The 14,761-nt window shown below is 36.4% G+C and overlaps 1 protein-coding gene across 25 annotated transcripts in view; it reads right to left on the reverse strand.

Moving 5' to 3' along the window:
* Positions 1 to 7,584: 7,584 nt before the first annotated feature.
* Positions 7,585 to 14,761, reverse strand: part of fgfr1a (fibroblast growth factor receptor 1a) — a 90,330-nt gene continuing 83,153 nt past the window's right edge. For 4 of the 25 annotated variants that reach the window (XR_015496827.1, XR_015496834.1, XR_015496820.1 and 1 more), the window contains exons 15-19: positions 13,881 to 13,951; positions 13,658 to 13,795; positions 13,000 to 13,105; positions 10,322 to 11,142; positions 7,585 to 8,680 (exon numbers count right to left, since the gene is read on the reverse strand). Coding sequence is in view for 4 of the 25 variants with exons in the window: in XM_087262743.1 (XP_087118869.1) it covers positions 10,963 to 11,142; positions 13,000 to 13,105; positions 13,658 to 13,795; positions 13,881 to 13,951 (495 nt within the window). In the remaining 21 variants the exon portion in view is untranslated. 25 annotated transcript variants of the gene reach the window in all.

Raw genomic sequence — 14,761 nt, forward strand, 5'->3', positions numbered from 1 at the left:
ATCATGGGTTCAGCTGGCCAATCACAGGGCTCTGGGCTTTAGGAAAGGAGGGGCTTGTAGGACACAGAACTCAGAACTTCAGCTTAGTCTCTGATTTATCAGGGGTCACCACAGTGGAATGAACCGCCAACTATTCTAGCATGTTTTATGCAGTGGATGCCCTATATAGAAAGTTATACTTCTGAGAATGATCACACACTCTATTGTCCTCTATGAACACCGGTCACAATGTGAAATATTAGCATAAGGCTATACCGAAAGGCAAAGAAGCATCATTTCAGTGAATTGTAGTGTTGTGAGACGTTAGAAAATTCCAAATGTAAAACTTACCTCATTGAAACCTTTTGGTCAGGTTGAAATGCGGTTACGTTCAGTTAGGATTTGATTTGTGCTCAAACCAATGTTGTCAAATCGACGCTATTACGAACCGTTTGTAGTATGCTGACTATTGCTTTAGAAGTCTTGAAAGTTGAAACTGGCCAATCAGAGCATGATGGGTTCAGCTGGCCAATCACAGGGCTATGGACTTTAGAAAAGGAGGGGCTTGTAGGTAGCAGAACTCATTCATTCATTGATTTTCCGTCGGCTTAGTCTCTTATTTATCAGGGGTCGCCACAGTGGAATGAACCGCCAACTATTCTAGCATGTTTTACGCAGTGCATGCCCTATATAGAAAATTGTACTTCTGAGAATGATCACACACTCTATTGTCTTCTACGAACACCGGTCACAATGTGAAATATTAGCTTAAGCATTTTCCAGAAAATTCCAAATTAAAAACATAACTCATTGAAATCTTTTGGTCAGGTTGAAACGTGCTTAACCATCAGTCAGGATCTGATTTGTGCTTAAACCAGTGTTGTCAAATCGACGCCATTATGAAGCGTTTATGCTGACTATTGCTTTAGAAGTCTTGAAAGTTGAAACTGGCCAATCACAGCGTAATGGGTTCAGCTGGCCAATGACAGGGGTCTGGGCTTTAAGGAAGGAGGGGCTTGTAGGAAGCAGAACTGATTCATTTTCCTTTGGCCTAGTCTCTGATTTATCAGGGGCCAACTATTCCGGCATATGTTTTACACAGTGGATGCCCTTCCAGCTGCAACCCAGTATTGGGAATCACCCATACACTCTCGCATTCACACACACTCATACACTATGGCCAATTTAATCCAATTCATGTGGGGAAAACCGGAGCATCCAAAGGAAACTTACACCAACACAGAAATGCCAACTGACCCAGCCGAGACTCGAACCAGCGACCTTCTTGCTGTTGGGCGACAGTGCTAACCACTGCCCAGGTGTGAGAATTTTCACAGACTTCAACAGAGTGTCAAAATCTTGATGGTTCTGTGGGTCTCGTCTGTCAAATCTGAGCTTTATTCAGTATTCTCTATTGGATTCAGGTCAGGTGATTGGCTGGGCCATTCTAAAGCTTGATTTTCTTTGTCTAAAAGCATCTGAGAGATTCCTGGGCTGTGTTTTGGATCATTGTCTTGCTGAAATGTCCACCCTGTTTTCATCTTCATCCTCCTGCTGATGTAGATGTTGGACTGAAGCAGCTGATATTCATTTACACTGAGGAAGAGCAGAGGGTTGCTGAAGAACGAATGAGAGATTTCAGCTGCTATCTGGGCTTTTACTGCTGCACTACACCTCCCTTTCTTCATGTGTTCAATACTTTTTTCTTGAGTCATCTCATTTTATTAGACATAACTTCATCTGTAAACTAATAAGATTTGTTTTCTTTGAAGCAGGGCAAACTAGGTTTGACCAAGTCATCTACAGCATTCAGGGAATAAACAAGAAACTGTCTCTTTCATTTAGAGAGCAATCGAAGTCTCTTTGAAGATTACAGATCCCTAAATACCCACTTTATCTACAAACCCGATATCGTTTTCCTTCTCAGAGAGCGCAGATATCAGAGACTGTGATAAACAGCATGACCTCCACTCCACCCTCTGGAGAAGATGCTCCGTCTCAGAGATAAAACACCATTACAGGTGCCTTAACGGAGATATATTTATGTTCTTCATACAGCTGAAGTCAGAATTATCCGCCCTCCTGTAAACTTAGTTTTCTTTCTCACATATTTCCCAAATAATGATCAACAGACCGTTCATACTTCAACCATCAAACTAACCCCAAACCTCCAAACTATACTGAATTAAGTAGCTCTATTTTTTGCTACTCTATTTTTTCCAGTTTTACGAAAACTGATTAGAAAAAGTCCCATTGACTTAACATTGGACCCAAATTTTTGACCTCGTAACTTTGCGCCAGACTGTCATACAGACTTAAGGTTGAGTTTATTTAACTCAGACTACCAATCTACCAATCACTGATGACCTTTCAATGTTCTAGCCACACCCTAGCAACAACTTACGGCACCCTAGCACCTGTGCCATAGACTTCCATTGTAAAAAACTGCCATTGGCTTTACACTGAACACTAACAACATACCAATTCATGCTAACATGAAGAAACATACTAGAAACATACTAACAAACATACTAATCATACTAGCAACATGCTACATCATACTATAACGTACTAGCAATATGCTAATCCATACTAGAAACATAATAACATGCCAGTTTATACTGGAAACCTGCTAGAAACATGCTAAATCATAATAGAACCATGCTAAAACATGCTACAACCGCCTGGCAACACCTTAGTAACCACCTAGCTACACCTTAGCAACCACCTAGCAATGCCTTATCAACCGTTTAGCAACCAATCAGAACAGCCTAGCAACACCTTAGCAACGACCTAGAAAACTTTAGCAACTGCCTAGCAACATCTTTGCAACCACCTAGCCACAACTTAGCATCCGCCTAGGAACACCTTATCAACCACCTAGCAACACCTTAGCAACAACCAGAAACACCTTAGCAACCACCTAGCAACCACCTAGGCACGCTTTAGCAACCACTTAGAACATACTAGCAACAACTTAGCAACCACCAAACCAACGCCTCAGCAATCGCCAAGCAACCACTCAGAACACCCTAGTAACCACCTAGCAACATCTTAGCAACAACCTAGAATACCTTAGCAACCGCCTATTAACACCTTAGAAACCGCCTAGCAATGCCTTTGCAACTGCCTAGCAACCAATCAGAACACCCTAGCAACCACCTAAAACATCTTAGCATTTACCTAGCAACACCTTAGCAACCACCTATCGACACCTTAGAAACCGCCCAGCAACACCTTATCAACCACCTAGCAGCACCTTCGCAATTACCTAGCAAGCAATCAGAACACCTTAGCAACCACATAGCAAACCTTAGCAACCACCCAGCAGCACCTTAGAAACCGCCTAGCAGCACCTTAGAAACCACCTAGCAATGACCTAACAACTCCATAGCAACCGCCTAACAACACCTTAGCAACCACCTAGCAACACCTTAGCCACCGCCCAATAACCACTCAGAACCCCCTAAGAACTGCCTAGCAACACCTAAGCAACCACTCAGAACACCCTAGCAACCATTCAGAACACCCTATCAACCACTTCTGGTATGGCTGTTGATGCTTGTTTTAAGGCGACCTTGGGTGTCTAGAAAGGCGCCATTTACAAATACAATGAATTATTATTATTATTATTATCATTATTATTATTATTTAATTCCATTTGACTGGCTTAATATTAGTAATAATTTAACAGAATATTTACAAACGGTGTATGATGAATAAATGAACAGATGCGTAACTAACACACTGATCACTCTACTAAATATTAGGCCACTGTACTTTGGCTGCTGCTTAGCGTTGTTTGGCCTCAACCTCTTGTACTTGCCCTTTCTGTCACACTTAATGCTTGGAAGTACACGGATTACATTGGACTGCCTTCAACCTGCTGAAGGCTGTAATTCTGCTGACGCTGTTGAGTTGACACGTGCAGCTGTCCTGCTCCAGCTGAGCTCTCACTTCCAACATCCGCTCAATCTGAAACTCCACCATCATCGATCACACATACACACGTTTCCCCATGGCGACCTCAATCTTGATCCCCCACTTTGACACAAAATCCCATGATGTGTGGGATCAGGTTTAATCCCCACTGAGATATAAAAACAAGTACATTCACACACACACACACATGTTGGTTGTGGTGGTTTACGAAGACTCTCCATAGGTGTAATATATTTGAATCTGTAAACATTAATTATTAAATGGCCATACTCTCTAAACCCAACCCTCAGAGGAAACCTGTGGGAAATTCTGAATGTGAAATAGGATTTTTAATAGTTTTGAAGTATGAGGACACACATCATGTCAACATAAACCAACTCAGCATGGTACTATCTAGATCATTATACAAAATTGTGTCTTAAACCACTAAAACCAGTGCACACACACACTCACACACAGAAACACATTCTGAGGGTCATTTACATGTTTGTCCACCTCATTCATTACTGCTGTCACTTCTGTATGATAGAAACACGAAATTAGCTATTTTGTAGAATGTTCAAGCTGCTCTTTTCTTTTTCTTTTTTTAACCAGAGGTATTACTGGAGGTTTTGAAATTTTAAAAACGGGTCCAAATAAAAACATCAATGAAGCTTTGTAATTTTTTGAAGATTTGAAATATGAGTAATATTATAATAAGGTAACTTAACTTTTTAAGTAAGACTTACCATCCACTGTGAGCTAAAATAAGAATTTTTAATAGCAGAATTTGTGCTGAAAAACTGCGTTAGCTCTGACTATCTCGCTTATTTATGGCTCATTTTATGACTCCTCTACAGTTAAATAGATGAGTCTACCATTTTTGAATCCATTCAGCCAATCTTAAGGTCTGGCTGGAGCATTTTTAGCTTAGCTTAGCATAGTGAATTGAATCAGATTAGACCATTAGCATTCATCCTCATTCATTCATTCATCTTCTGCTGCTTTTCCGGGGACGGGTCGCGGGGGCAGCAGTCTTAGGAGAGAACCCCAGACTTCCCTATCCCCAGACACTTCCTCCAGTTCTTCCGGGGGGATCCCGAGGCTTAGCCGAGAGACATAGTCCCTCCAGCGTGTTCTGGCTCTTCCCCGAGGCTGCCTCCCGGTGGGACACGTCTGGAACACCTCCCTAGGAAGGCGTCTAGGAGGCATGCGAAACAGATGCCCGAGCCACCTCAGCTGACTTCTATCGATGTGGAGGAGCAGCGACTCTACTCCGAGCTCTTCACCCTATCTATAAGAGTGCGCCCTGCCACCCTTCGAAGGAAACTCATTTTGGCCGCTTGTATTCGAGATCTTGTCCTTTCGGTCACGATATAAAGCTCATGACCATTAGCATCTCACCCCAAAAATGACCAGTTTTAATCATTATTAAAATATTTTTAATATTTAAAGCTTGATGCTGTGTAATATCATTGCGCCTGCTGCAGTCATGGTACAAGCAGTAAAGCTCCTTGATTATTACGCCAGAATGAGAGTATAGTTCCTTGCCGTTTCAGCCCAGAAAATACCAACTTTTCATTTCTGTCAGTCTTTGTATACAATGTAATTACAGAAAAGACAAGCTTTAAGATTTTTTTTTTATTGAGATGCTAATGGTCTAATATGATTCAATGATCTATGCTAAGCTACGCTAAGCTAAAGTGCTCCCGCCAGATCCGGAGATTGGCTAAGTGAATTGAAAAATGGTAGAATTCAACTAGTTTAACTTTAGGGAAATGAGCAAAAAAAATCCCTTAGAGTTAAACAGTTGAGTTTGAACATTTTTTAAATCCATTTAGCCGATCTCTGGATCTGGCGGAGCACTTTTAGCTTAGCTTAGCATAGTTAATTGAATTGGATTAGACCATTAGCATCTCACTCAAAAATGACCAGAGTTTTGATCATTTAAAAAAATATTTTTAATATTTGAAGCCTGATGCTGCGTAATATCATTGCATCTGCTGCAGTCATGGTACCGAAGTAAAGTTCCTAGATTATTATACCAGAATAAAAAATATAGTTCCTAGCCGTTTTAGCCTAGAAAATACCAACTTTTTCCGTCCATCTTAGTACAAAGTGCAATTATTGAAGAGTCTGGCTTTAAATAAAAAAAGATGATAATTTTTAAATGAGATGCTAATGGTCTAATCTGATTCAATGATCTATGCTAAGCTAACAGTGCTCCTGCCAGACCTTGAGATTGTCTGAATGCATTAAAAAAATGGTAAAAATCAACATTTAACTTGTAGAGTGTTTCTTTAAGACATGAATAATCATTCAATACAAATATTAAGACTTACAGTTGAAACCAGAGGTTTACATACACTCTAAAAAAGGAACATAACCATTTAAAAAAAACGTCTGGTGTTAAATCATACTAAATGTTTACTATGATAGATCCGTTAGGATTACCTGAATGATTTACATTTGCTAAATGCCAGAATAATGAGAGAATTTTTTATTTTGAGAATTTTTGATTAATTTCTAGACAGTCAAAAGTTTACACACATTTCCTTGGTATTTTTTTAGCATTGCTTTTAAACTGTATAACTTTGGTCAAATGTTTTAGGTATCCTTCCACAAGCTTCTCACAATAGTTTGCAGGAATTTTGGCCCATTCCTCCTGACAGAATTGGTGTAACTGAGTCAGATTTGTTGGCTGTCTTGATCGCACAAGCTTTTTCAACTCTGCCCACACATTTTCTATAGGATTGAGTTCAGGGCTTTGTGATGGCCACTCCAAAACATTCAATCTGTTGTCCTTACAGCACATTTTAACTCAATTGGCAGCATGCTTAGGGTCATGGTCTGTTTGGAAGACCCATTTGTTGCCAAGTTTTAATTTCCTGGCTGATGTGTTGAGATGTTGCTTCAGTATTTCTCCATAATGTTCTTTCTTCATGATGCCATCTATGCTGTGAAGTGGACCAGTCCCTCCTGCAGCAAAACAGCCCCACAACATGATGCTGCCGCCCCCATACTTCACAGTTGGGATGATGTTTCTAGGCTTGTAAGCTTTCCCCTTTGTCCTCCAAATGTAACACTGGTCATTATGGCCAAACAGTTCAATCTTAGTTCCATCAGAGCACAAGATGTACCTCCAAAAATGATTTGTTTTCCCAGTGTAATTCAGCAAACTAATCTGGCTTTTGTTGCTGATTTTCCCATGTTGTCACACAAGGAAGCAGTGTGTTTGAGGTTTTCCTTAAATACTATTCTACAGTTGTGACTCCACTTAATTCAAATGTTGTCAATTAGCCAATCAGAAACTTCCAAAACCTTGACATCATCATCTGAGCTTTTTCAGAGGCAGAATAATCGTATTATATGTGAACTTGACTTTCAAGAAAAGACATAATTTCTTAAAAATATCTCTCTGATTATTTTGCTATTAAGCAGAACTGAAACACATTTGATAATCCTGACTTACCTAAAAGAGAAAAAGTTTAGTCACATTAACATCTGACCTTTTTTAAATGCTTATGTTCCTTTTTACAGTGTATGTAAACTTCAGGTTTCAACTCTATATACAACGTTACACATGCTGGCAACCCAGTCACCACTTTCCCCCCCTATTTTTTAGAATACCATTGCTTGAAGTAATCCACTTTCAACCCAGAATAAAAAATTGAACACAAGCCGTTGCATATAAAACAAGCCGATACATTTATTGATGCATTTGAGTTATGAATTAGCCGCTGACTGAACTGTAACCCAATCATAATGCATTCCTATGAAGAAAACAGACCTCCAGCCAGAGTTTCAAAAGTCCATATCCGTTAACCTGCCTTCATCCCTCACAACAAAAACCATGTTTCGGCTAATTAACATTTTACAGCGACTGTCCCATAAACATGACAAACAGCAGTAAATTTACACTCCGCAACCTTCAACCATATTCCACAAGCGCATAAATCACGGCTGTTTTTCGGTTTCTGCAAATGCGCATGGCTGAAAGTACGCGCAGACGCTGGCAGAACACCAAAACGCAGACGAGAGGTCACTCAAACCACCATAAATAAAGCATTTACGCTGGGCTTTCAGCAGGAGACGCCATTTACACTGTAAGCTGTACGCATTATAATATTTAATCGCCCCTGCTAACCTGCGCTAAATGAGTCCATTTCACTGTAAACACAAGTTAGGCTGTAAACTCGTCTGTAGGAGTGATATTTACAAGGTTTGTTTATGTGGTCGAAAAGGGTTTGTGATTCGTTTAGTCAACAGCGGTTTTATTGGATGTAACAGAAACGTTTAACAGGCACCGTTGATTTTAATGTACATGTAGTTGTCGTCGAACATTTATAGCGTCTGTATTTCTTTCTGATAATGATTTAAAAATGAACTTAAAGGGATAGTTCACGCAGAAATTGGTTCATTTTTTTTAGCTATTCTCCCCTGTGTGGTATAAAACCTTGAGTTTATGAACAAAAAATAAAGAAGATATTTTGAAAAATGCTTAAAGAATTTGACAATGCTGGTGGCTTTCACGGTCATGTCATAGTCAAGCATTGTTAATAATAACTTAGAAGAAGATCTCAAAAATGTTTTGAACAAACAAACGGTGAATGAATGATAACATATTTAATTTTTGGGTGAACAATCCCTTGAGCTATTCCACTTTTTTATTGTAAATAGGTTCATTTTACGACTCACTTTGAGTTAAACTGTTGAGTTTTACCATTTTTTTGTATCCATTCAGCCAATCTTTATGTCTGGCGGAGCACTTTTAGCTTAGCTTAGCATAGTGAATAGAATCAGATTAGACCGTTAACATCTCGCCTCAAAAATTACCAGAGTTTTGATCATTTTTAAAATACTTTTAATATTTAAAGCTTGATTTTGTGTAATATTATTGCGCCTGCTGCAGCCTTGGTACAGCAGTAAAGTTCCTTGATTATTACGCCAGAATGAGAGTGTAGTTCCTAGTCGTATTAGCTCAGAAAACATCTACTTTTCATTTTATTTCAGTCTTAGTAGGCCGGTGTTATTTATTAATTATTATATTAAATAATAATAAAAAAAAGATCAAAACTCTGGTGATTTTTGAATGAGATGGTAATGGTCTAATCCGATTCAATGATCTATGCTAAGCTATGCTAAGCCAACAGTGCTCCCGCCAGACCCGGAGATCGGCTGAATGGATTTAAAAATGGTAAAAATCATTAAGTTTAACTTTAGGGAAGTTGTACAATGAATAAAAAAGGTGGAGTGTTCCTTTAAGACATAAACAATCATTCAATACAAATCTTACAACTCCCTTAGAGTAAAACTGTTGAGTTTTACCATTTTTAATCCATTCAGCTGATCTCCGGGTCTGGTGGGAGCACTGTTAGCTTAGCATAGTTAATTGAATCGGATTAGACCATTAGCATCTCACTCAAAAAGGACCAGATTTTTAATATTTAAAGCTTGATGCTGTGTAATATCCTGATGTCTGCTGCAACCATGGTACAGCAGTAACATTCCCTGAATATTATGCCAGAATGAGAGTATAGTTTTAAGTTGTATCGGACTAGAAATTACTAACATTTCCTTTTCTAAGCACAGAAGAAGCACAGTCTTAGTACATGATGTAACTACAGGACAGTGAAACTTTAAATAGGAAAATTATAAAACCTCTGGTCATTATTGAGCAAAATGCTAACGGTCTAATCTGAATCAATGATCTATTCTAAGCTAAGCTAAAAGTACTTCCACCAGACACAAAGATTGGCTAAATGGATTTAAAAAAATGACAAAAATCATTAAGTTTAACATTTAAGGAAGTCGTAAAATGAGCAAAAAAAAGATAGAGTGTTGCTTTAAGACATGAACAATCATTCAATACAGATTTTATGACTCTCTTAGAGTTAAACAGCTGAGTTTTACCATTTTTGAATCCACTTAGCCGATCTCTGGATCTGGAAGTACGTTTTTAGCTTAGCTCAGCATAATGAACTGAATCGGATTAGACCATTAGCATCTCACTCAAAAATGACCAGATTTTTAATATTTAAAGCTTGATGCTGTGTAATATCCTGATGTCTGCTGCAACCATGGTACAGCAGTAACATTCCCTGAATATTATGCCAGAATGAGAGTATAGTTTTAAGTTGTATCGGACTAGAAATTACAAACATTTCCTTTTCTAAGCACAGAAGATTCACAGTCTTAGTACATGATGTAATGAGCAAAATGCTAACGGTCTAATCTGATTCAATAATCTATGCTAAGCTAAGCTAAAGTGCTTTCGTCAGACCTGGAGATTGTTTGAAATGATTGAATAATTACTAAAAATCAACAAGTTTACCTTTAGGGAAGTTGTGAAATTAGCCTTCTTTAAAAAAGGTGATGTGTTCCTTTAAGACATGAACAACCATTCAATACAAAAATCCACATAGCTTAATTCTGACATCGTAGCGAGTACCATCAGAAGATAGCAGCAGTTTTTGAGCCACTAGCTGCGTCGATGATAAAAAAAAACTAAAAAAAAAACTGGCCGCCTATCAGCTCTTAATAATATAATCTCATCTACAGTTCATTTCATCGTCCCTTTCAGAAAAAAGAAAAACAAACAAGTTACACTTTAAAAAAGATCTACATAAACTCATCCTGGTACAAAAACCAATAGTGTAATAAAAATAGGGGTAGAGTGTAAATATATATTCATATTTATACATTTCTAGATGTATTTACAGGAAAGGAGGTCAAGTCACATCAACCCGTTGGTAAAAATACATTCGGGCTGACCATTTCGGTGGATCTCAGTTTGTTTCGTAACGATTTGGATGCTAAAATTAACAGCGATAAAAAACATCAACGCCCCCAACGCCAGTCAATCTGGAGATCGTACAATGACGGATGTATTTGAGTTTTGAGAACATCCGAGTACCACTTTCCTGTCCTCAAGAGTTTCAGGAGCAGTGATAGTCCGTATTTCAAGCACTTGAAGCTTTGGCGGTTTTGTGTGCAGCTGTATGTGTTTCTCCCAGAGTTCATAAGTCTGCACACACACACACACACTGAGTAAATGAGTCCTCAGCGCTTTTTAAAGGCCACTCCTCGGTTGGGATGGGGTGGGAATTTGGGCAAACAGGGCTCATCGGCTCCGGCGTCATGAGAAAACACTGAGTCTTCACCTGAGGAGCAGGTGGAGCTGCGAGTGTCCGGGAAGTTTGGAGAAAACTGGTCCAGAGATACGGACAGGTCCAGATACTCCTGTAGATGGAAGATGTAGAATGGGTTTTAATCTGACAGCATGATTTATAGTAGTATTAAACGTATTCTTTTACATTGATTTTTATAAAAGAAAGTATTTTATAACAACAATTTTAATAATAAGGATAACAGCAATTTAAGTAAATTTTTTTGTACAATAATAATAATAATAATAATAATAATAATAATAATAATGACTATTTTACCATATAATAAACGATAAAACTAATTTACAATAGTTATTAATTATTTCCTTATGAAAGATATCACATATTATTATTAACATTATTATTATTATTATTATTATCCAATGATAAACATAGAATTAAATTATATTTATACTTAATAATAATAATAATAAGAAGAAGAAGAAGAAGAACAAGAAACTAATAATAATAATAATACGATAAGTATAATAATTTTAACTAATTATGAATAAAAATAAAATAAAATTTATTTTGAATAATTTTAATAACTTTTATTATATAAAAACAAAATTTATTTACAATTATTTATAATAATAATAATAATAATAATAATAATTATTATTATTATTATCTAATGATAAATGTATAATTATAACAATGATAAATACAAATTTTAATTATACTTAATATAATATATAATATATTGTATAATATAATATATTATAGAATAATATATACGATATTATATAATAATATAATTAATATAATATAATACTAAATAATAATAATAATAATAATACTAATAATAAGTAGAAGAAGATGAAGAACATGAAACTAATAGTAATAATATTAAAAATAAGTACAATAATTATAACTAATTAAGAAACTAAAAATAATGACAATTATTTTGTATAATAATATTCATGACTTTCATTGTATAAAAACATAATTTACAATAATTTATAATTATTAATTGTTTCCTTATGAAGAATATCAAATATTATCATTACCATTTTTATTATTATTATTATTATTATTATTGTTATTATTATTGTTATTATTATTATCGAATGATAAACATATAATTATAACAACAATGATAAATATAAATTATAATAATACTTAATAATACCAATAATAAAATAAGCACAAGAAACTAATAGTAATAATAACAAAAATAAGTACAACAGTTTTCACTAATATTAAATACAAATAATATTAGTAACAACAATAAATTATTTTTATAAAGGTTTAAAATGAAATACAGGACGGGTGTTGAACAATAAAAAAAAATAAAATAAAAACAAATAATAACATTCCTGAACAATATGATGACAAAAATCTACTAATAATTTTTATATAATTCAACAGTTCAATAATAACTGCTAATTCTAAAAATAATAATTAGCTTATTTTTAATAAAACTGCAAAATAACACAACTGCTGTCCAATAACAATATTAATAATAATAATAGCTGATAATTCAAAATTTTTTTTTGTAAAAACGTAAAATAACTGCTGTACAATACTACTACTAGTACTAATAATAATAATAATAATAATAATGATATTAATAATAATAATAATAAACAACAACATTGTGATAATAAAAATACAAAAGTAACATTTAAATATGAAAATAGATTTACAATTCTACAATTACAACAACACAATTCATAAATCTCCAATGTATTATTCTCTTTTAGTAGTATTATACAATTATCATTATTGTTATTATTATATATTCTGAACGAGAGCAAGGTATTGTGCAATGTAATGTACAATAATTATTTAACAGTTTTTTATTTACTATTTTTTCAGCACTTCTGCATCAGAATTAAAAACTACAACAACTAAAACAACACCACAGTTGCAGTGTTATGCACAGCACTGAAAGCTGATTAAACGCTGTTGTTCAGCAGAAGCTCACCTGATTGGACGTCATGGAGAGGGTGCGGTCCAGATCCTCCACCAGCTGTTTAAAAGTGGGTCTCTGAGACGGGACGGCGTGCCAACAATCCCTCATCATCATATACCTGCAAAACAATCGTAATGAGCCACTCAAATCTCTACCATCAACTCAAACATTTGAAGATCATCTGTAACGTCCCTTTTTAATTCCCTGATGAGTGTGTATGCGAAATTTCAGCTTAAAATAGCTTACAAATATGGTTTTATATACTGCTTGAAACTGCCCCTTTTAAATGTTAATCCTAATTGTGGCATTTTGGTGACAGTCGCTTTAAATTCAAATGAGATTGTGCTGTATTTAAATAAGGGCGGAGCTACAAGTGCCTGTGTGTCAGCATAGCGGCAGATTCAAAGACTAGACAAACGTCCTATGCTAATGAGGGAGAGATAGTCACTAGTGGGCGGGGCTTTCCCCCTCTGATGACACGTACAACTGGAGAATGTCAATCAAAGTGTTTCTGCAGACTGTTTATATCAAGTGTGATTTAAAAAAAATAATTAATACATTTTTACAATTAGAGACTGGATATATTCACACACTCTCACCACACAACTACATTTAAACCCTTTATAAAAGTGATTTTTTCATATTAGGTGCCCTTTAAAACTAGTCTTACAGCTCATGTGTGCATGTAGAGGGTCGGTCCATGCGGTGTCCTTCCTTCAGCAGCTTAAAGAGCTCCTCGACGGGGACGCCGGGGTACGGAGAGCCCCCCAGAGTGAAGATCTCCCACAGCAGCACCCCAAAAGACCAGCTGAGGTCATCAACACACAAGAGTTATTACTTATGGAAGCACAGTGTATTTGAGAGATTTGCAGAGAATGTGCGTTTACACGTACACGTCACTTTGATGGGTGTATATGCGGTCAAACAGAGCTTCGGGAGCCATCCATTTCACCGGCAAACGACCCTGAAAAAAACACAACACTCAATAACTCATAATCAAAAACAGAACTAATATCTGCTTTGAAAAATGAAGCGATCAAAACCTGCTGGGATGAAAGTACATATGCTGTAAATATACACTCACTGGCCACTTTATTAGGTACACCCGTCCAACTGATTGTTAACTCAAATTTCGGTGTAATGGCTTTATCCCTTTATGACCGCAGTGTACCCATCTTCTGATGGCTACTTCCAACAGGATAACGCGCCATGTCATAAAGTGTGAATCCTCTCAGACTGGTTTCATGAACATGGCAATGAGTTCACTGTACTCAAATGGCCTCCACAGTCACCATATCTCAGTCCAATAGAGCAACATCGGGATGTGTTGTAATGGGGGATTCACATCATGGATGTGCAGCCGACAAATCTGCAGCAACTGTGTGATGCAATCATGTCAATATGGAGCAAAATCTCTGAGGAATATTTCCAGTGCCTTATTGAATCTCTGCCCACGAAGGATTAAGGCAGTTCTGAAGGCAAAAGGGGGTCCAACCCATTACTAGTAAGGTGTACCTAATAAAGTGGCCAGTCAGAATAAACAGATGGTGAAAAAGTGTTCGCCCTTTTAATGATTTTTTTTTTTTTTTGCATGTTTGTCACAGGTTAATGTCAATGATCATCAAACAAATGTAAAATTATTTAAAGATAACACAAGTAAACATCATACAGTTTTTATCATTAAGAGACAACAAAAACTTAAACTACATAGCACTGTGTGAAAACTTGTTTGGAAAGTGTCTGGTTCTGCAGCAGGACAATGACCCAAAGCACA

This window comes from Danio rerio, chromosome 8 (genome assembly GCF_052040795.2).
Source record: "Danio rerio strain M-AB ecotype USA chromosome 8, GRCz13ab, whole genome shotgun sequence".
Classification (NCBI taxonomy): Eukaryota; Metazoa; Chordata; class Actinopteri; order Cypriniformes; family Danionidae; genus Danio; species Danio rerio.